Here is a 21,729-nt window from a genome sequence, read left to right on the forward strand (position 1 = left end):
AGGGTACGGAGGGAGAGAGGGCAGGAGTTGAGAGCGGCAGGAATTTATGAGCTCAGAGAGCGGCTGCCTTTGGTGGGGTGGGGGGAGGGGGCTCCCTTTGCCAAAACAATATTTAATTTTTTTAAAGGCGGCTACAAAGCCATGATTAAGCTCAGGGCCCTAAAACAAGCCCATAAAATCGAAAAATATTTATCTGGAAGGGTGGCAAGTCCAATAAAAGTTTTATGAATGTTTTACAACTGCCCTGTCAGGAAGCTGGCCTCTCACTCACCCCCCTCCTATGAAAAAACAACACACACACAAGCACACTCACGGGCACAGACTCACACTCGGGGGCATGGGCACACACTCGTGGACACAGGCTCAGACGCACCTGCACAGATGTACGGCCCACGCAGCTCCTGCTGTCTCGGGGCTCTCAGGTGGGCCTCGGGCTGTGGGGAGAGGACCCCAACCGGGGACCAGCCTGCACACCTCAGCTTTGGCACGCGCCCTCCTCCTGTGCCGTGGGCCCCGCTGGCGGCTGCAGTGTCTGCCCTTGGCAGGCAAGGCCCCAGGTCCTCCTGTGGACTCTGTGTGGTGGGGAAGCTGCACCCCATTTTCCCAGGAGGGTCACCTCAAGGTCCAGGAGTTCGAAGGCAGCTTCCAATGTCTCTCCTCTGGCAGCCCCAGGGGCCACCGGAAGGCCAAAGACTGACAGGTTTGTTATTCTTCATAATCCGGGAAGTGGGTGTCGGGACCCCCGTTTTAGAGGAAAAAACTGACATGCAAGGGCCTTGCCTAAGGTGACCCAGGCAATGGCTGCAGAGTCATAAGCTCAGCCTGGCTCTAGTGGCTTCTCCTGTCCTGAGGTAGGGGACAAAGGCCCCGCCGACCTCTCCCGCTGCATTTGCCACCGCTCGCCCTGCCTGTCGCTGAGCCACAGGGCGTTTGCACGCACCCGCCGCCCCCCCCCCCCCCCCCCGGCCACCCAGTGACTGTGAATCACGGGCCCGGTCTCGCACGATGCCGCTTCCTCACAAGTGCTCCGGGTTCCTCCAGACCGAGGAAGCTGCGCTTTCCCTGTCACCTGCCTGCGTCCTCCCCAGCTCCCGGCCTGTCTGGAGGTACGGAGCCCGGAAGGGCAGGGAGGAACAATCTCTCCTGCCCCTGAGTCCCCAGTCCGAGCTGAGCCGAGGGCGCAGCACAGGGCGGGGAGTGGCGTGTGAAGGAGCCCGACTCGGGTGGCTCCTCCGAGGTCCCCACAGGCCCTGGGCGCCCATCCTGCCTCAGAGAAATCACCCACCACCTGGGGCAAGGCCCAGCCCAGGGGCCACTTTCCAGCCATCGGCACTTGCCTTTCCGACCACAGAAGAGATGGGCACCTGGGCAGGGGCGGGGCGTCGGAACAAGGCACACGCAGGTGCTTCCAGGTGCCTGCTCACCCATCCTCGCACACTCCCCTTCCTGAGGGAACAGGACAGCCTCGAGACCTGTGACATGACCTCCTGGGGATCTGACTCCAAGTTACAGATGGGAGGGAAGTGGTTGCCAGCAGAGATCGGGCACAGCAAACCAGGGGCCCAGTTTCTGATTGAACGCTGGGGTTTCGCTTCACCCCCAGCTCTGCTCTGCAGGGGAGGATTCCTGCAGAGGCCTGATACTTAGGGCTGACCCTGGGCCTCCAAGAAACCAGGCCGAGGACAAGCTGCTCTGAAAGTCCAACGGCTGCATCCTTTGAGTGGCAAGAGACGGGCCATGGGGGAGGCGCGGGCTGGAGGGATGAGGGCAGAGGAGAGGCGGGCGGGGCCTCACTCCATGCCAGGACGAGACAAGCAGGCCTCCCGGTGCCCACCCGGGGAAACGCTGTGAAGCAGGGAGACGTGGAAACAACCCACCCGTGCTCACACAGGTGACAGGTGCACGGGCTGCGGAACAACACACAGCAGTCAGGTGAGTCAACTAGGACCCTGCCGGGGCCACGGGTTCTGAAACGGAAGCAGCAAGGGCTCTAGCACCCCCTAGGTCAGTGCGAGACCAAAAACGGAGCCACTGAAACCGCAGCAACGCCACCTCTGTTGGGGACACAACCTCAGGCAGGGAGAGTACAGGACGCACGGGGAGGGGGTGTCACCTGTGGGAGAGCGGTGGGGCTCTCGCATCGCCCGCAGGGTTCTGGTTCTTGAGAGAGAGACAGAGAGAGAGAGAGGTTTGAGCATGTGAGGGGACATTCACGTCTGTTTGATCTTGCTGGTTTCATGGGTGTCTCTTCTGTTCTGTGCGGCCAAAGTTTTCCCAGGTTAAAAGCAAAATCAAATACTGATTAAAAAAAGGAGAAAGAGGTACAGGGGACCCACCGTGCTGTGGGCAGTCTGTCCCCCGGGGACGAGGCTGAGAGCTGCCGGGTGGCCCTAGGTGCTGCCACCACACACGCTGCCCGAGACACGCCAAGGGCTCTGGACTCATCGCTGGGACCCCCTGGGAAACAGCACAGTGTCTGAGAGCCGTGACGGAGAAGCAGTGGGCGCCGTGGGGACACGGACGGGCGGACCTCAGCCGGGGTCGGGGCAGGGAACGAGGATACTCCTCAGCCCCCGGTTCCTCGTGCTGGAACTAGGCCCCCAGGCCCCTCTTCCTGGGGTCCACGCCCTCACCGGGGCCACGGGGAGGCCCTGGCACGGCCCACGTGGATGACAAGGGACCATGCCCAGGGTGAGGCTGGTCGGCAGATGGTTTCTGTACACTGTGCCGTGTTTATGTTAATTGCAGATATTTTTAACGTATTGTGTTACTCCATCCTTCTTCATGAACGGTCCGTCTTGTAAAATTCTTTTAATGACGTTATTTTTTCTTGCCTATCTTCATCATCTACAATTATTTATAATATCATTGTCTTTGTTTCAAATACTGGGTATAAACATTGTTGTAACAGTTCTTCGATGGGGTTCATATAATTTTTACAATTGCTTTGAAAAGCTTCAATGGCCAAAGGGGAGGAGGTTGGCCATTCTTTTGGGGGAGAAAAGACACCCCAAGTGCTCCCTGCGCTTGGTGAAGGTCCCCCTCCATCAGGCTGGCTTCCAGGAGAGGCAGCGGTGGGCGGCTGGCAGCCCGAGCTGGCTCTGCACTGGGTTTCAGAGCTGCTTACCCCACGGACGGGGGGTGAAAGCCACAAAGGCCACTGTCGGGTGAGACGCCAGTGAGAGAGACGGATGGTCTGTTTTCATTTTATAGGGATTTTCTGAAACCTCGACTTTCACCCCTCAACTCTCTCCAACCCTCTTTTCTCCCAACCGAGCTGCTTTCCGGAGTCTCCTTGGCCAGCCGGTGACAGGACCTAGGGGGAGGCCGGTGACCACCTGGGGAGGGTCCCCTCACCTCAGGGTCGCTGCCCCGACAAAGCCGGCTTCGGGCCCCCGTGGGGCTGAAGTGGGCCGGGCTGTCCGGGCAGAAGGCAGCCGTCGGAGTGAGCCGGCCCGCAGCTGGGTGGCAGCCGGCCCGGGGCTGGGGACAGAGGGCAGCCTGAGGCTCCCGCCCCGCCTGCTCTCCGGAGCCTGCTGTGAACTCTCGGGGGCTCCACGGGGGGTCTGCAGCCTCCCTGGACCACCGTCCTCACATGCCTCAGATCCTGGCCTCCTCTGCCCAAACCCCCTCAGTGCCCCCCGCCTGCAGCGAGCCCGGCCAGCCCCTCCCCGGCCTCTCACTGAGCTCCCTCGCTCCCCTCTGAGCCGCCCGCCGGCTGCGGTGCAGCCCACCTGCCTTCCTTGGACGGTGCTGGCCCTCGGACGCGGGGCATGGGCCCAACACGGGCCCTGGCCTCGGGGCTCAGGGTGACCCATCCTTCAGGCCCGGAGAAGGCCTCCAAGCCTCGGCTCCCTCCCGTGGTCTCTCAGATGGTGGTGGCCTGGGGGGGGGGGGTCTGCCCCCGTGATACAGCTGGCCCGCCAGGGGACCGAGCGGCTGAGGGCGGCTGAGGGCGGCTGAGGGTGGGCCCTGGGTCTGGGCTTGGGTTTAGGACCCAGCCGGGGCCTGGCACCCAGGATCTGAGTTGGGCGGGGGAGTCTCCATGCCTTTGGCCCAGAGCTGTGGACGCACCAGGCTCATTCAACGAAATCTGCGTGTCAAAAGAAAAATAAAAAGGGAAAAAGTCTCCCACAGTCCCATCGTTAATGTTTTCACCTGGTTTCTTCTTTCTTTTCTCTGCAAAGCTTCTTTTCACGTGGTCGAGAGGACGTGGCACGTACAACTTCGTGTTCTGATTCTTTTCACAGATGACTTTGAGCGTCAGCTGCGGCTGCCTTCACCTGCTCACACCCACGTCAGCCACGCGGGGCGACGGGGGCTCTTCCAGGGGACACGACCGCCAGACGCAGGGCGTGCTCCTCCCCCAGCCCTCCTCCAGGGACGGGCTCTGCGGGGCACTCCTGAGAGCGCCGGGGAAGCCAGACAGCGGGCCGTACCTCGGCCTCAAGCCAGGGCGGGCCGGCGCTGCGCGGGAGATGCCCAGTCCTCAGGGCCGCGGGATGGTGTGCGGGGGCGGCTGCACCTCCACAGCAGCGGCCGGGCCGGTCAGCACATGGAGGGCACACGTGACAAAGTGCCAACAGGTGTGCAGCCCGAGGAACATGAGTGTTCAATGAACTCTTCTTTCAACTCTTCCATACGCTTGAAGTTATTCAGAAAGTTGGGAAGAAAAACCCTCACAAAAACCCACCTTACAGTCGAGGAAACCGAGGCTCAGAAAGGTTATATTCCAGCCAGGATTTCAGCTCGGGTCTGGCGGACTCCACAGAGTTCTTGCTCTTTGAAGGCGCCCTGCTTCCGACCTCCCAGGACGGGCAGGGACGCCAAGCCCGCACAAACCCCAGCCTGCCAGTAGTTTCAGTAAAAGCCGGAGTGGTCCTGGCGGGGGCTGCCCCCAGGGGGTAGGGTCCCAAGCACAGGTTCTTGAGGTTGCCCAAGAATCCGCTCCAAGCAGTCTGCAGGCGCGACTGCGTGGCTGGGGGTGTGTGTGGGGAGAACACATTTTACAGGAAGAGAAAACCAGTTTCATTTTAAACCTCAGAGGGAACATGCAGCCCAAAGGCCCGTTGTCTGAAGGCCTATTTATGGGAACACAACAATACCCACGACCAGGACTCCTTGCGGCCCCTCCCTCTGGCACCAAGATGAGCTTCCACTTTCCCTCCTCACTGGGTTTCCAGAAGCCTCTCAGTGGAGCAGCGCCCATGAGAAGCGCCTACTTCCATCTGGGGACCCCAGGGTCTGCTGGGCCAGGCGTTCAGATCCTCCGAGCCTCCGCGTACCCTTCAGGGAAGCAGGCCGAGGGCTGCAGCAGGAGGAAGAGGAAGCACGTCAAGGGCCTGGACCGACGGAGGCCAGATACGGGCCCACGTTTGAGAACAGGGAGATGTCACGCAAAGATCCAGATGCTCAGACTCTCTTGAAAAGCAGGAAGAGCTGGTTCTACCGTGGCTGTGCTGTGTGGAGCTGAGTGGTGGCTGATCACAGGACCTGGTGGCCTTGGCCCGCAGCCCGTGCCCGGCGGGGCCCGTGCTCCCAGGCCCGGGCGCACACACGGCAGGCCATCAGGGCGGCTCTGTGCACTGGCCTGGTCCTCACAGCCCCTCGCAACTGGGTGACCACCCCCATTTCACCAGAGGGAAATGGACGCTCTGAACGCAGTGCGCTGCCCTCCTGAGCGGGGTCGGAACGTGGAGGCCTGTGGGGAAGCGGCCCGGCCCGCAGGGTCCTCAGCTGAGCGACCACATCCAGGGACCTCTGTCCACCGCCCAGACAGTGGCTGTTGCTTAAACTCCTCTTTCTTAAAAGTAAACCACAGGGGCTTCCCTGGTGGCGCAGTGGTTAAGAATCCGCCTACCAATGCAGGGGACACGGGTTCGAGCCCTGGTCCGGGAAGATCCCACGTGCCGCGGAGCAACTAAGCCCGTGCACCGCAACTACTGAGCTCACGCTCTAGAGCCCGTGCTCCGCAACAAGAGAAGCCACCGCAATGAGAAGCCCACGCACCACAACGAAGAGTAGCCCCCACTCACTGCAACTAGAGAAAAGCCTGGGCACAGCAATGAAGACCCAACACAGCCAAATATAAATAAATAAATAAACAAACCACAGACAGCTTCCCCCGATCTTGTTTGCACGGCTGTCCACCCCGACCTGCTGCAGCCGAGCTGGAGACGGGACCAGGTGCGAAGCCCGCGGGGAGTCATAGAGGCCCAGCTCCAGCTCCCGTCTCCTCCAGAGCTCGCCTGGGCTGCGGCCACCTCCCGTGAGGGCCAGCCCTCATGCTCCCGATGCCGCGAGGTGCAGGGCAAGGGCATCTGCCCACAGCGCTGCTTCGCCGGACGCTGGACCAAGCGGGCACGAGGCCAGGCTGGTGGTGGGCAGGGCGCCAGCCATGCTGCTAAACTTGTCTACGGGTCTTGGTCCCAAGCCTCACTCTCCCCCCCCTAAGACATGCGACGGGGGCGCAAGCGAACACCTGGTCCCGAGCCCTGGACGCCTGGCCGGCGCCGGCCCGGGGGCGCTGCAGTCTCGTGGTGTCTCTGAGCTGGGCCTGTGGAGACAGGACGGGGCTCTCCTTGTGGGTGTCGGGACCCAGGCTAGGGCTGGTGCAGGGCTGGCAGGACCCTGAGCAGCCCAGACCAGAGAGCTGCCCATCTGCTGTGCAGAGCTGCGCGTGTCCTTAGGGATACTGTGAGAACAGGGTGGTGACTCGCAGTGGGGGCACTGAGAGCTGAGGCTGTGCTCCGCCCCGCGGGGAACCTCAGGACCATGCTGGCTCCCGACTCGGTGACCCAGGCCCGGCCCTCACGCCCTCCGCGGCCCCGGCTTGTGGCCCTTCCCACTGCTCTTGCCGTGCTCCCCAAACGCGCCCACACACTCAGGCCTCAAGCGCGGCCTCCTCGGCTCCTTGTGCTTGGCCTGAGGAGGTCCACGGATGGGGCAGGATTCTGTTTGACTGTCCCCTCCCCCGGGAAGCCTTCCTGGGCTTCCCATGCACATGACACAGACCGCACGGTCACTTGTGCACTGCAGCAGACTTCTGCCGTTCCGCTTCCCCCCCAGCCTTCCTTAAACCATTCTCTAGGCAGTCGTTTAAAATCGCGAATCAAATGAAGTCAGCCTCTTACTCGAGACCTGCCTCTGGTGGACCCCAGGCCCCGCTCCCCAAGCCTACCCTGCCGCGTCTCTACGCCACCCCCTGCCCCCGCTCGGCTTGCTCACGCCCTTCGGGGCGCTCAGAGGCACCGGCAGAGGGCCACCCGATGCCAGCGGTGTGGTGCCAGGACAGAGGCAGGTCTGTCCGGAGGAGCCGTCTCTGTCCTCCCACCACCCTCGTCACCAGCAATGCTGCCCGGTGGGTCCCCAACTCGTCTCGTAGGGCCTCCGGCCCCCGGGCCTTACACACGGAGACAACCCTTTTGAAGGGAGCAGCTGTGTGAACGTGGGGCCTTCCAACCTTGAGGCCGCCCAGGACTTTCTGGGAAGGCTCCCTGGGCGTCAGGATGGGGCCGTCCCTCTAGCCCGTCTGGTTTCGAGGGTCAGGACCCTTGTCTCAGAAGCCAGTAGTGATGGCTCCGTAAGACACTGCTCCCTTATTACGGCTCAGCTTGGACTCCTGAACCCGAGGCCCAAGTGCCCATCCTGAAATTCAAGTAGGAGTCACAAGTCACTATGGCCAAACCCAGCCCAAAGGCAGGTTTCGTTTAGTTCAGACAGTTTTAGTTTTCAATCAGGAAATTTTCCATAAATATTGAACCAGATGAAGTCTGATTCCTGGGCCTGCGTCCCATCGCGTGGGAGCAGCGAGGCCCGAGCAGTGGTCCCTGTTTACCATTCTGCCCCTGCTCCCTATCGCCTGCCACCGTCCTCTGACACCCCGGCTTGGCCCTGTGGGCCTTGCCTCCGAGGTGAGAGGCCCCAGTGCACCTGGGCCTGCCGGCGGGGCAGGGGAGGACACCCGGAGGGCTCCTCCGTCGCCGTTCTGGCCGGCTGTCCTGCAGAGCCAGCGGGAGGCCCGTACGCCACACTGAACGCCGCCCCGTCCACGGTCTGCGGCCCCCCAGACGCCCCCTGCTCCGGGGGCCGACAAGTGTGCGGCCCCAGAACCCCGGGCTCCCGACCCGGCTCGGCCCCGACTTGGGCCAGAAGCCCCACTGCTGTTCCACCTGGCGCTGGACGTCCGCTTTACTTAAGGTTCTTTCACAATCAGCACTTCAGAAAGGTTAAAAGTAATTCTTCAGGGGAGGGACGGCAGGAAAAGACAAGCAGGGTCGGTGGAGGCGGGGAGGGCGGGAGTGGGAGTGGGTGGGATGAAGGAATCTGACCAGTCATATTTAATAAAAAGCTTAAGAGCCACAAACAGGAAGCAGACCTATTAAAAGGCAACACTGACCTACGGCAGGAATGTGAACTCGAGTTGCCCGAAGCAGCGTCACCACGGCCCCCTGCCCCACCCCAGTACCCAGGGCCCCAAACACGCCCCCTCCCACGTTCCTGCTCTGGGACACCCAACTCTGAGTCTGCCTCGGGCTAGAGGAAGGGGAGCAGGGCAAGGTCGGCATGATGCCGTCCACCCCGGGAGAGGACACGGACGCTGCCCTCCGTCCCTCTGTGTGGACCAGCAGGGCCCCGAGGCCTGGTGGGCGAGCGCCCGGGGTGGGCCTCTCCCCCCAGGCAGCTTGGCTCTCGCCCCCCAGTGCCCAGAGGGCCCCACATATGCAGGCTGGGGCCCTGGGGACTGAGGTCTGGACACGGGCCTGCACGTGCTCCCTGGGGCCCAGTTTGGCTAAAGTGACGACCAGGAGCGGCCAAGGGACAGCGGGGAGGACAGGATGGGAGCCTGAAGCCCGGTGTTGTGGCTTGACTTCCACGGGTACCCCTGCCTGCCTGGGGTCCCTCATCCGTGACGGGGCTCCCGCCTCGGCAGAGGCCTCAAGGCACATTCCCACAGCTCGGGCCGCAGGAAGCGGGCCTCTGCTGACAGCCGCCCTCCCTCGCGAGGGGCAGAGGGGGACTCGCGAGAAAACAGCTGGGCCAGGCTCTCAGGAGAGGACCCTGCTTCCCAGCCGGGCGGGCACCACCCCACACGGAGAGTCCGCCGGAGGAGCCGTGCTCTGAGGCCCCATGCCCACCAGATGCAGCCCGCCCGCGGCTTCCCATCCCCTAGTCCCGCAGCTCCAAACAGCATAGCCACAAGCGGGTGTGAAGGCACGCGCGTGCACCCCGCGGATCCGCTAATGGAAGCACCCCTTGGGCCGGTCCTCGCCTGCCCCGGGGCTCTGCAGCCCACCCCCCGTCCCCCGCCCCGTCCTCAGGGCCTCCGCGTCTCCCTCTCCGCGGAGCTCCCCTCGCCTGGTGTCCATGGGGCGCCCTCCCTCCCTGTGGCCAGGCCCTACTCAGCTGCCCCTCTTCCCAGGACTTCTCCAGCTGCCCACGGCCTCCCCTCCTGCGCAGCTCATGGTCCACACCTCCTGCACGGGTTCGCTCTGCCCCCTCCCCCGACCACGGCCACCACACCTGGCGCAGCGGGACCTCAGGAAGCTGGGCTGCGAGGAGTGACGGGGGGAGCTGAGGACACCTGGGAGCTCTGTCCCAGCAGCAGACGCGCACTTCGACCCCGCCGTGGACAAGTCCCACCTCAAACCGAGCGGGAGGCAGGAAAGGAGGTGCCAACGCACGTTCTGGGAAACCCTCTGGCTCCGGGACCGCGTGCCAGCCCTGGTGGTCTCCCTCACCAACCGTGCCCCTCGGAACCGCCTGTTAGAGCAGCACCGTCCCGTCCACGCACAGGCCACGGGATGGTGCAGTGGGCGGTCAGACCAGATCCCGGGTCCACACCAGGCTCCTCCAGGACACACACTGGCTTTCCAGCCACAGGTGGCGGGACCAGAAGCCACGGTGCCATGTGGGCTGAGCCCGCGACGTTGGCATGGGCGGGCCGAGACCCCGAGCCAAGGAGCCGTGTTTGGGTGCCGTCCCCACCTTCCCTGCACGGCTCCCATGAGCAGAAAGAAATGACCACACTCACCAGGGACGTGGACCTTGAACTTGCCACTCTGGCCGAAGGCGCTGGCAATGACCCCCAGCTCCCCAGTGGACAGGTGCACCTTGAGCCCCACGAAGAGCTGGATGTTGGTCTCCTTTTTGAACAGGGAGCGGCCGATCACACTGTAGTCGTCCATCACCTGTGCCCACACCCAGCCCCGGAGAGAGCGTTAGTGCCTGGGAAACGCTGGGCTGCCACACTGCCCAGGCGGCCCGCCCGTGGTGTCACGGGTGATGCCCGGCCCCTCTCGCCACTCCCTCCCGCCACGGACACCTGCTGGGCCCGGGCTGCACCAGGCCGGCTGTGGGCACTTGGTTGGCTGGACACGCTCAACTCGTCCACGTGGCACTTTCCCACCTGACAGATGGGAGGAGGAGGCACTGCCTGTCCACGGCCACAGAGCCCACGGGCAGAGGTGACGAGAGTCCGCAGCTGCCCACCTCTGCATGGCCGCCCGCCCACTGGTCCCCAGTGAGCGGGCAGCGCTCCTCAGGAAAGCTTTCACGGCACTGCAGGCCGAGGGGATGGCGCCCACTCCCGAGCCTGCCCCACCCTCTCGCCAGCATCCCCCGCACCGAGGAGGCTCTGAGAACCCGGCCTCTGCCGTCCCGCCCGCCACACGCACGCGCGTCCCCGCCTAGGGCCCCTTCCTGGCCTGGCCCACGTCCACCACGCAGACCGCGGCCCCGCCTCTGCAGTGCCCCCACGGCTCTCCCTGCTGAAGCCCCGTTTCCCCTGGCTCGTGGCTGTCCGTGTGGAGGCCCAGGCTGAGCAGAGGCACACGTGCGTGTGAGGAAGTTGGCCTGGGGCAGCCCTGGCTTCGCCATGAGCTGTGTTCCTCTGGAACCTTCTCCCAAGCGCTTGAGCTTGGGGTGGGCGATGTGTGAGTCCCCCCAGCCCTGGCCTCCGGTGGCTCAGGCACAGGCCTCCCTGGACCTGCCTGGCTCCTCTCCAGTGCCAGGACGGTGCCAGGCCTCTATGCAGAGAGAAGGGAAGGGGGCATGTGTGCACACGCGTGTGTAAAGACCAGCTCTACCAGGCCTCAGAATGCCGGGTCCCACAAGGGGGCCACGGGAGAGACTGGGGAGGCTTCCTCCTGCCCTCCCAGCCCCGTGTGCCGGCCCGGGGCAGCTGCATGGAGTCCGACCAGGCACCAGCTCGGGCGGCCGCGTGGGGCCGACGTGCTGCCAGTGGGGGGACCTGCTCCTGGGGGCCCCCGGGGGCCAGGCTCAGAAACATCTTGTTTCTGCCCAAGATGCCACGATTTGGCCAAGGGCCAAATGGATGGACTGTTTTGAAAAGCAAAAACTGTCCCATTTACCCTAAAAACCTTTTGGAAAAACATATCCTATTCTGTTTGATTCATAGCGCTAGATAAAAGGTACGTGCATTCCTCCTCTCCCCAGTGATGGATGAATCGGATACAGGCAATGATAAGAATAATCATTCCCACTTGCACAGCCCTTTGTAATTCGCAGTCTCGTTCCCACACGAGAACTCCTCCTTGTCCTCCAGACCCACAGGGCTCCCCTCGCGGGCCGGACCCGGCTCCGCCCTCCGCACGGCACCGTCTGCGGGTGTCCCCGAAGGCTGCAGGGCGAACTGAATGGAGGCAGCTCCTCCGACCTCAGGACAGGGGAGTCGAGGCGAGCAGGCGTCACCAGCCCCAAGTGGCGAAGGGTGGCCCCGTCGCTTTCGCAGGACCCCCACCTGTACCCCCCGCCAGGACGGCCTGCACGTGGAACTCTGTCCCAGCCTCGCCAGCAGCCCCGCCTGGTCCAGCAGGTGCCAGGACTTCGGCGGAAGCGACCCGATGGTTCCGGACCAGCCATTCCGCGTTCCCCACGGCCAGAGGCTGGTCCCGAGGTCAGCCTGGCTGCTGAGGCTGCCTGTGGCTGGGAGGAGAGCCCGCGGAGACCCCCGACCCCCAGCCCCTCGGAGACCCCAGCCTGTGCGGACTGAGGCACCAGTGCGTCCCACTGAGCCCTCGCGGAGCCCTTGTCTGCAAGGGATTTCCACGGCCACTTTGCAGAGGTCAGAGCTGAGCTCAGGGACGAGATCTGAGAGGGTCGCGAATGCCAGAGCCAGGGGCACAGTGGAAACTCAAACCCCAGCCGGCCAGGCCTTTGCAATGTCCCCCCAGGAGTGTTCCGGACTGGCGGCAGGTGCACATTTCTGCGCCCCCAGAACACACCCCTCCAGTAGTTACAGGGGGTGGGGCCGTGAGAGGGGCTCAGCAAACGGCTGCTGCAGGAGCCCCCATTTAATGACGCTGGTCAGAGGGGAGGCCTGTCTGCGGGAGGCCTCTGCAGTGCTGCAGGAAGACCAGAGGCGGCATCTGTCCTGGGCTGCGGGAAATGGTGAAGCTCAGCCCCTCCGTCTCTGGAACGTGCGTGCCCCTGATGGTTGAGCTCTTCTCCAGATGACTCTTCCAGCCAAAGCAGAGACCTCAGAGATCAGACACACCAGCACATCCAACAAGGGAAGACCTTCTGAGACTAGACGGAGGCTTTCCTTCTGAACCCACCCCTGTGACGAGGAGCCACAGGCAACGCGCGTGGAATCTGCGGGCGGCAGGTCCCCGGGAGCGGTGCTGAGCCGCCACAGTTACAGCCATAGCTCCGAGGAGGACTTGCAGTGTCTGCGTGAACTCTCCGCTTCGTCTCTTGGCCTTTGGTGGCTGGAGGCCGTGTTCCCCAAGTGCAGTCACTGACGCTCACAGAGCCCGGGCCCTCACCTCCATGCCAGGCGGGTCCCCTCTGTCCCCGGCCTCTGAGTGGGGACTTGGCTGGCGGCGCACGTAATTATGTCATTACACGTGTGTGTCTCTCTCAGGGCCGGCTGCCGTGATGAGGCTTGGGAATTGCCCAAGTTCTGAAGCGACTATTCTAATTCAAATTGGAGAAGTGGCAGCAAGGAGACAGGGGCAGCTGGCTGTGAAGCGGAGCCCTGAGCAGAGAGGGCTGGCTAGGCTGGGGCCCTGATCTGCCTCCTCCAGCTCTGCAATCTGGGGCATGGGGCTTCTCTGAACCTCAGTTCCTTCCTCTGGAAAAGGCTGTTGCTAGGATGAGGGGTGTTGGTGCTGGCAAGAACACCTGAGACCCGGTAGCAGGACACCTGCCCAGAGGCCAGAACCTCGATGAGCAGAATATGAAGCTGAGAGAATGACGGAAGCAGTACCTGCGGCGGGGGCTCCTCCAGCCCACCCAGAACCCCGAGAGTGAGTTATCCAACCCTTGGAGGACGGGAGCCGGGGGAGACCTCTGCCGCGAATGGACCCTCGGAGTCACCAGGAACGACAACTCCCAGGTCCCTGGACGACGATGCCCGGCCTCATCCATCCTTTTTGGCCGCAGAAACCAGTTGCCAAGACTGCACGTTTTCCCCCCTCAGCGCAGGGCGAGGCGTGTCTGATGCCCAAGTACACTGGCGGGCAACGATCAACCCCTTGTAATCCCCTGGTGCAAACCCAGGAACGGACGTTAGCCTTCAAGTTGTTTCATTTGGGCAAGCGAGTTCCAGAGGCCCAGGCGGGGAGGCCTTGGGCGGCCGGGCTCTGGGCATCACCCGAGGGGGACCATGCCACGCCCGCTCCCAGGCCGACCAGGCCATCTTCCTCAAAACTGGGCCTGCCCAGCACCGAGCGGGCACCTGGCCTGGCAGTGACGAGCCCGGCAGCCCACGACCCCGACGCACGGAGCCTCCCTCCCTCTTTCTGTTCCCGTCACCAGGCACCAACGCGGGCAAAGCCCCTGCCGGTGCTGACGAGGAGGTACAAAGGCACCGTCCCCAGAGGCAGCTGCGCTCTCCAGGAGAAAAAGGGAGGCTAACTCTTTGCCGGGCACTCACTGCGTGCCGGGCTCACACTTCACGCCACGCCCTCGCACGCGTGGTCGCGTCAACTCCCCACCAACTCCGTTAAAGAGGCGACGGGCTCTGGGGGTGGGGGAGGGGTGTGACTGGTCCACGGCCGGGCCGAGGCAGCAGCACCTGCTCAGTACATCGGATCCAGAGCCAGCTCTTTCCACCGTGTCCAGCTGCCTTGACCCTGCATCTATACAGCAACAAAAAGGGCAATTTTCAAAGGGGGGCCAATACACATTTCGGCAGCCGAGGGAGAGTCTTGGCTATCAGACGCTGTTTGGACGGCAGGAGAGAGGCCTGGGTTTGGGCCAGCACACTTGGGCAGCCATCGGATTTCCCCAGGGCAGGGCCCGCTCGGCCTCTGCTGCAGGAAGAACCTCTGTTCCTCGAGCAGCCTGGGAGCGGAGTGGGGGGCAAGGGGCAGCAGAGCTGGCCGAGCGGCTAGCTGGACCGCAGCGTTGCTCCCTCCAGGAGTTGGGGGCCTAGCCTGCCGGACGGCAAGGAACCCGCGCTGACCAGAGGCAGTCGCAGGCCGGCCCGCACCCGGTGCCCCGGGCACGTCTAACAAGCCATCAGCAGTGGAGCGGGGAGAGCTGGGAGCCGGCGGGCAGGGCCGCTTCAGACTTCAAAGCCGGCCAGCGCTCCTGGTGGCGTCTGCGTGTTTACCCTGGGTTGGGCAGAGGCCACAGGCTCCTCTGGCCATGCCCTCAGGCCTTCCCTGTCCGGCGCCAGTGGATGCCAGGCCCAGGGTGGCCGGCACGCCCGGCCTGACCCCACCAAAGGGGGAGAGAAAGGTGCAGCCATCCGGTAGCCCGGGCCGCCGCGCCGTGAGGGAAGTCCAGGTGATCAGCACCGAGCCCGGCGCTCTGCGCTGGCACTTCACACACAGTGGTCTCCCCTCCTTCTACCGCCCTGAGAGGTGGGGAGCACGGCCCCCATTTTTCCAGCAAGGAAACTGAGGGGAAGAGACTCACCCGACACCTGGTCTGCAGGGGCCCGTCCAGCGGGCCTGGAGCCCGTGCACGCTGGGTCCCTGTGGCCTCGGCGAGAGACCTGCCGTGCCTGGTCCTCTGCTCGCCCCCGCCCGGGTCCCCTGGCAGCCCCCGCCCAGCCCGCCGGCCTGCCTGTGCCCGCCACGCCTTGGGCCCACCGTGCACGCGAGGGTGTGGTGCTGTCTTCATCCCGGCGGCCTGGAGAGGTGAGTGAGTGGGAGCTGGTGCAACACCTTCGTTTTCTAGTGATGTGGGTGGAACTACGCAAGCTGCCGGGGCCGGGGGGTGGGAGGGGCGGCTGGGCCCGGGCTGTGGCAGCAGTCGGAGGCGTGGGGCGGTGCAGGGCATTTACTGTCCCGGGCACTGAGCCCTCATTTGCCCACCTCCATCCATGTGATTGACTGATTGATTTTTGTTTGGGTTGGGTCTTTGTTGCTGAGCGCAGGCTTTCTCTAGTTGCGGAGCACAGGCTCTAGGCGCGTGGGTTTCAGCAGTTGTGGCTCACGGGCTCAGTAGTTGCAGCACGTGGGTTCAGTAGTTGTGGCTCGCAGGCTTAGTCGTTCCGCGGTGTGTGGGATCTTCCCAGACCAGGGCTCGAACCCCTGTTCCCTCCATTGGCAGGCGGATTCTTAACCACTGCGCCACCAGGGAAGTCCCACGTCCACGTGATTTTTACAAATGAGGAAACAGGGGCCCACAGAGTAAGCAACTTAGCGGAGGGCAGCCGTGTGCACCAGCTCCAGGGTGTGCACGAGGCAACACAGGAGCCCCGGCTGCGCTGGCTGGGCCGCAGGCTATGCCCAAGCCCACGGAGCTGAGGATCCTGCATCTGGACCTGCGAGTGGGTAAGGAAGGGCGTCTTCTCATCTCCCCACGGGGCTGCAGAGGAAGGGGCGCAGGGCCTGAGCAGCCAGGGAGGATCCGGGGGGCCCGGGGGAGGGGGAGAGACCAGAGGGCGTGAGTGATGGAAACCCCGGCACACCCACGTCAGGCCCTGGACACCTCCTCCTGTCACCCAGCGCCCGCGCTGACTCAGGCCTGGACCAGGAGGGGTGACCCTCCTCTGCTGCCTGAGGGTCAGAACCACAGGGCCTGCTGCGAGCCTCAGGGCAGACCCCACACGAACCTGAGTTCCCTGACACTGGGGTCTCAGCACTGCTGCTCTGAGTCAGCGGAACACGGTCGAGTCCCGGGACCACCCACTGCCATCCCTGACCCCCACGAGCATACACCACAGGGCCAGTGAGGCCTGCGTGCTTGTCCACCCACTCACCTGTGGCCCGGTAGGCATGGGCTCCCAGGCACAGATGATGGCGGTCGGGGGGCACCCAAGGAACCACCTGCGCTGACCAGGCGGGCCTGGCGGGTTCACGGGCCCCGCCTGCGTGTCAGCCTGGCTCTAACTGGCGGAGTGAGAGGACGCAGGCCACTCCCGCCGGGCTCCCCGTCTGGAGACCACAGGCGCTGGAGCCAGCTCTCCAAGGCCTTCCTGGCTGTCAGGCCAGGCAGGGCGGTGGGCAGGAGGGAGGGGGAAGGCTGCTCACCCGCTCCACGATGCCGTGCTTGTGCTTCAGCTTGTACACTCGCAGCGTGGGCAGGGCGCTCTCGGCGTAGTTCTTATCTTCCAGCCCGTGGAGCAGGACGCCGTGGAAGGCCAGCCGGCACGTGTTGGCGTGGATGTCCGCGTCCAGCCTGGAGCCAATCACCAGGCACAGCCGCGGGCAGGTGACGGGCTTCTCGAACTCCACGAGGGCCCACTGCTGCCGGGGGCAGCGGCCTTCGGAGGCCTGGCCCACCCTGCTGTCGGCCTCACCACGGTCCGTCTCGGCCGGCACCGAGCCCGGGCACAGGTACTGCTCCTGGAAGAGGTACTCCTGGGAGAAGTCGAAGGAGTCCAGCACGGGCTCATGGTCGAAGCTGTCGGGGGCGGGGCTGAAGAACATCACCCGGCCCATGACCGTCTCGTGGCCCACGGTGATGTGGAACTTGGCCTTGGTCTGCAGGGATCCCCGGAAATACGGGATCTTCTCCACGGAGACGAGGGCTGCATGGACCGTGTGCAGGGACTCGGGGGCGCACACCAGGCCACGCTCCAGCAGCTTGGGGTCGAACTGGGTGACGCAGATGCCCAGCCGGTCCCCCTGCACAGCAGACGTGACGGGTGTGTGGAACATCTGCATGGACTTCACCTTCCTCACCACCTGGTCGGGAGCAAGAGAGGGAGCTCTGAGGCCGAGCCTCAAGGCTGGGGGGCTCCAGCTGGAGAAGCCCCCGTCCCGGCGCCACCAACACTCACCGGCACCCGGTCAGATGCCCCTTGCACGGGGCAGGCTCCACCCTGCAGACGCGGCGCCAGGCTCACAGGGCACCCAGGCCGGGACGCAGGCAGCGGTTACCGCAGCCCATCCCGCACCACCGGGGTCCCCTCTCCTCCTGCTCCACCCCCAGGCCCCATCCCACGCTTTCTGCCCCAGCCCTCTGTTTAGGTTTGCTTCCCTGCCAGCCCCACGCCTGCCAAGCCGTGCCCGGCTGCCTGGAAAGGCCAGGACGAACAGCCCTGCTCTGGAAAGTCTGCCCAGACCCCCGTGGGCAGGACTTGCCGCCTCGCCTCAGTGCTGGCCCAGCCCCTCCTGACCCACACCACCTGCTGTGCTGTCACTGCCCGCTCTGGGCCTGCCCGCTGCCGGCCGGCGGGCTTCTCCAGGGCAGAGTGGCTCTTCATTCACCAGACACACGGTCCCCTGGGGCTGCTGTGTGCCAGGCACTGTTCCGGGAGTGGGGACAGAGCCAGCTATGTTTTCGAAGAGCTTAGCGTCCAGAAACAGCAACAACGTTACAAATATATTAATATTAACAAAATTTATATTAATATAAATAAAACTGATACATAACATTTTTGTGTATAGATACATGTAACTAATACCACCATAATTTGTATACTGTTTATGAGACGCTCCAGAGGAAACAACACAGGGTGACGCTGGAGGCGGCCCGGGGGTGGGGAGAGTCGGGCTGTTTGCCGTCAGAGGTCAGGGAGATCTCTGCGGAGGCCATGTCTGAGCCGAGACCCCATGGTAAGAACCAGCTGTGCGGAGGCCAGAGAAAGTCCACTCTAAATGGGGGGACCCGCAGGTGCAAAGGCGGGGCTGGGGGGAGGGCCTGCAGTGGGGGGAGCCGGCCGGACGTCACCAGGAGCGATGGCAAAGGAGCGCCCCGACCTGTTTCCAAACCGTCGCACCGACCAACACACCAGCACATTTCTGCACCCACGGTGGCTAAATCAGGAACAGACACAGAAAAGACCCCAACAAACGTTCACAAAATGAACAAACGTCTACACCAAGATCCACGGCGCAGTGATAAGATCAAATCTGTGCTGGGACCTCTGGTTAGTGCAGCAGAGAAACGTGAAATCGATTTCAGAAAATCCGCCATCAAAAATCATCACACCAAAGACAACTCTGACCTTCAGGTCGCGAGCACCCCGTCTACGAAGTCGGGTGTGCGGAACCCTCGTTTTCTCCCCATAGAGGGGGTGCCGTGCTGACATGAGCCGCAGAAGCCCCGTCCTTTCCTGGAGAGCCTGATACTCAAGTGTTTGTTTAAAGACCATTAACGACCTAACCAGGAGGTCAGGGGGCAGAGAAAGTGAGAAGCACAGTGTCAAAAGCCACAGCCAAGATCAATCAAAGAGAAACATAAAACATCTCTGAAATGGTCTGTAAGGGCAACGGGAAACAAAGGTTTTCAGGAATGCACCTCAGAGTAACCGGAGAGTATTATCTTACACTAAGCGTCTGCCCAGCGAGGCAGGACCCAGCCATGCCTCCTCCCCCAAGCCGGGAGCTGTCCCCTGGCCCTCAACCCCGGAGCCCCTCCGGGCCAGCTCCCTAACACGTCTGATGAAGTAATTCCTCGGCACCAGCCTCTACAAGGGTTCCCACTTCTTACAGCGTGACTTTCAAACCTTGTGGTTGAGGAAGACCCTTTGATGAACTGAAATTCCACGGGGGATCAGTGCCCCCACCCAGGGAACCCCCTCTGCTGCCCCACCAGGACTCCTGCTGGCCTGGCTCCCCCACGAGTGCGAGCGGTCTTCCCTGGAACCTCCCACCCCACGGCCCACTCGACAGCGCTTGGCAACGCTTAAGCCCCGGCCCCCGGAGGCTCGACATCTTCCCCGCGGACACGCTTCTGAGCTTTGCCCCTGAGGCTCCTCTCCCTGGGACTACCTCCACCTGGCAAATTCCCATCCATCCCTAAACCCCAGCTCCCAGGGCACCTCGTCCCTGCCCACTCCGGACAGAGCTGGTTGTTCTCCTCGGCTGACTCTGAACCTGACTTTCTCTGTGGTCACTGCTGGCTGACAGCTCTGTCAGTCCCTGCCTCCGTGCATTTACTGACTTAAATTACAATATAAACCAAAACATTACCATCAACGTCTGTCTCCCCACGTGCTCCTCCCCCAGCCAGCTCTCCTGTCTGCTCCCCAGCCGGAGGGAACTGCTCTCTTGAATTCGGCGTGTAACATGCCTTTTCTTTTTATTGATATGTGTCTATAATTGTGTAGAGACTTACCACATACGTAGTACATGTGCCTAATCGATAACTTGCTTTGTTTGGTGAGATTCTGAACTTGGAGTTGGTGCCCGTGTTGCCTGCACCTGCAGCTTACCTGTCGTGACACCGTGCATCTCACGGTGCACACAGGCCCCCCGTCCAGTCTCCCATCCACGAGCCCCTGGGTCGTCTCCAGTTTTCTGCTGGGTGTGGTGTGACGGGTCCCCTCCTATGCAGGAGTGCTGCGGGTGCAGGTGTGGGGACAGGGCTGCAGGACCCAGGCCTGGACGAGAGCTGCTGGGTCACAGGTGAGGGAGCGCTTGCCTCCGCCAGGCAAATTGAGCACCAGTGCACGTCCGCCCAGTGGACACATGCCTTCTCCACCACTCGGCACTGTCTAACTTCCTCACTTCTGCCCATCAAATGTGTCTCTCTCCCCTCCTAGACCCTGAAGACAGGGCCATGTTCCACCTGCTGCTGCACCCCCAGTGCCCGGCACAGAGGGCTGCTGACAGAGCCGGCCCACGGCAGCCCCTCGGGAGGGAGAAGAGACGCACCCCTCACGGCGAGAGCACAGCTGGCAGAGCACAAGCTCGGAATCCAGACCTGCAGGGGTCTGAGCAGGGCCCGCGTGTTCACGAGCCTCCCCTGAGGGTGGCCAGGGCCTCGTGCCACCCGATGGTCCCCCCGGCCCCCCAGGCCCAGGGTCAAGCAGGCACTATTCAAAGCATGTTCTCTTCCCCACGGAGCTCACGTTCTTAGGACTGAAATAATAAAGATGCCCTAAGAGGGCGCCGTGAAGAGCAGCAAGACAAATAACTGTGCAAATCAAGGTTTTAGGGCCCAGACAGGAAATTGTGAAACAGATCAAGACGGGGACGGGCAGCGGGGCACCACGCCACCGGCCGCCACGCTCCCCCAGATCCACATCAGGAACACAAGACGCCACTGAGGACACTGACAAGGAGATGTGGACAGTTTCACCAGCTGAAGGGTTAACCAGGCTTTCCTGTCATTTTCTAGGCAACTTTGAGAGACGCTCCTGCCCAACTCACTCACCAAACCCTCACTAAGACCCCTGTGGAGGGGCCGAGGCACCATCCACACGCCCACGCACCACGTGTCACCCAGTTTCCCTCAAGCTCCGGCCCAGGCCCTGGAACGGCCCAGGGGCGGCGGACACAGTTTTGATCTTATGGAGCTGACCGCTTGCAGGTGGGGGGACGTTAATTAAACCATCAGCTAATAAAGGCAGAATCCTAAGACCACGGGGAGGTGCTGTGAGGGGAACTATCTGGGGACCTAATGACTCCTGGGTGGTCAGGGAGGGCTTCCCTGAGGAGGCGGCACTGAAGCTGAGACCAGATGGAGGAGAAGGGACCACCCGCAGGGGCTCCAGGCAGGGGAAGAGCAGAGCGGGCCCGAGGCCCCAGGGCGGGCAGGAAAAGAGGTGGCCAGGGGAGTGGGGCCAGCGCCTGCACCATGAGAAGGACAACAGACGTCCCGGCGGCGGTGGCCTGGGGCTGAGCAGAGGGAGGACGCACTCCAGTGGTCACTTCACAAGGTCACTTGGCTGCGTGGCGCAGGGGCGGGGGGGCAGGGAACAGGAAAGGAAGGCGGGAAGCCAGCAAGGAGGATACTCGGGTTCTTTCTGCAGCAGCAGGATGGGCGGCAGAGGCGGGGGTAACGGGCATGTCCAGCGTCCAGCCTGAGGGCAGCCGAGAGCTCAGAGGGCAGGAGGCGTCGGGAGACACACGAGGGGAGGGCAGGCCGCGCGGGGGAGACACGCGCCAAGTTCCTCCTGGACTGCCCCACGGCCCCGTCCTCCTCGGAAGCGCCACTTCCGTGTTCCCCGATCCTGCGTGACCCTCGTCGCCGTGCCCGTCATCAGGAGACCCAGGAGGCTTTACCTCCCACACAGGCCCAGCAGCCGGGCCCCTCCACTGCGCCCACCGCCCCCCCGCTGCCGGGCCCCCTGACTGTGAGGGTCGTCGTGCCCTGCGCCCTCCCTGCCTTCCAGCTTGCTCTGTAAAAGCTCACGTCCACACTCTGACTGGGCCTCACAGTCGGCCCCTGCTGTTGCTCTGGTTTTATTTGCTACGACTGCTCCACCCCCACCCACGTCACATCAGTCACACGACCCTTCCTGCTCTGCAGACACGCCAGGCTCCTACCCCAGGGCCTTTGCACTTGCCAGGGCCTCTGACCAGGATGCTCTTCCCCCAGAGAGCCACATTTCTCATTCCCTCATTTCCTTCCTGT

General features: G+C 63.2%; 1 protein-coding gene across 6 annotated transcripts in view; it reads right to left on the reverse strand.

Moving 5' to 3' along the window:
• Positions 1-21,729, reverse strand: part of EEFSEC (eukaryotic elongation factor, selenocysteine-tRNA specific) — a 188,755-nt gene that overhangs the window by 50,096 nt on the left and 116,930 nt on the right. For all 6 annotated transcript variants that reach the window (XR_009505976.1, XR_009505974.1, XR_009505975.1 and 3 more), the window contains exons 5-6: positions 16,452-17,108; positions 10,034-10,190 (exon numbers count right to left, since the gene is read on the reverse strand). Coding sequence is in view for 1 of the 6 variants with exons in the window: in XM_059940505.1 (XP_059796488.1) it covers positions 10,034-10,190; positions 16,452-17,108 (814 nt within the window). In the remaining 5 variants the exon portion in view is untranslated. The remainder of the gene's footprint in view (positions 1-10,033; positions 10,191-16,451; positions 17,109-21,729) is intronic.

The sequence above is a fragment of the Balaenoptera ricei genome, chromosome 11 (genome assembly GCF_028023285.1).
Source record: "Balaenoptera ricei isolate mBalRic1 chromosome 11, mBalRic1.hap2, whole genome shotgun sequence".
Taxonomy (NCBI): domain Eukaryota; kingdom Metazoa; phylum Chordata; class Mammalia; order Artiodactyla; family Balaenopteridae; genus Balaenoptera; species Balaenoptera ricei.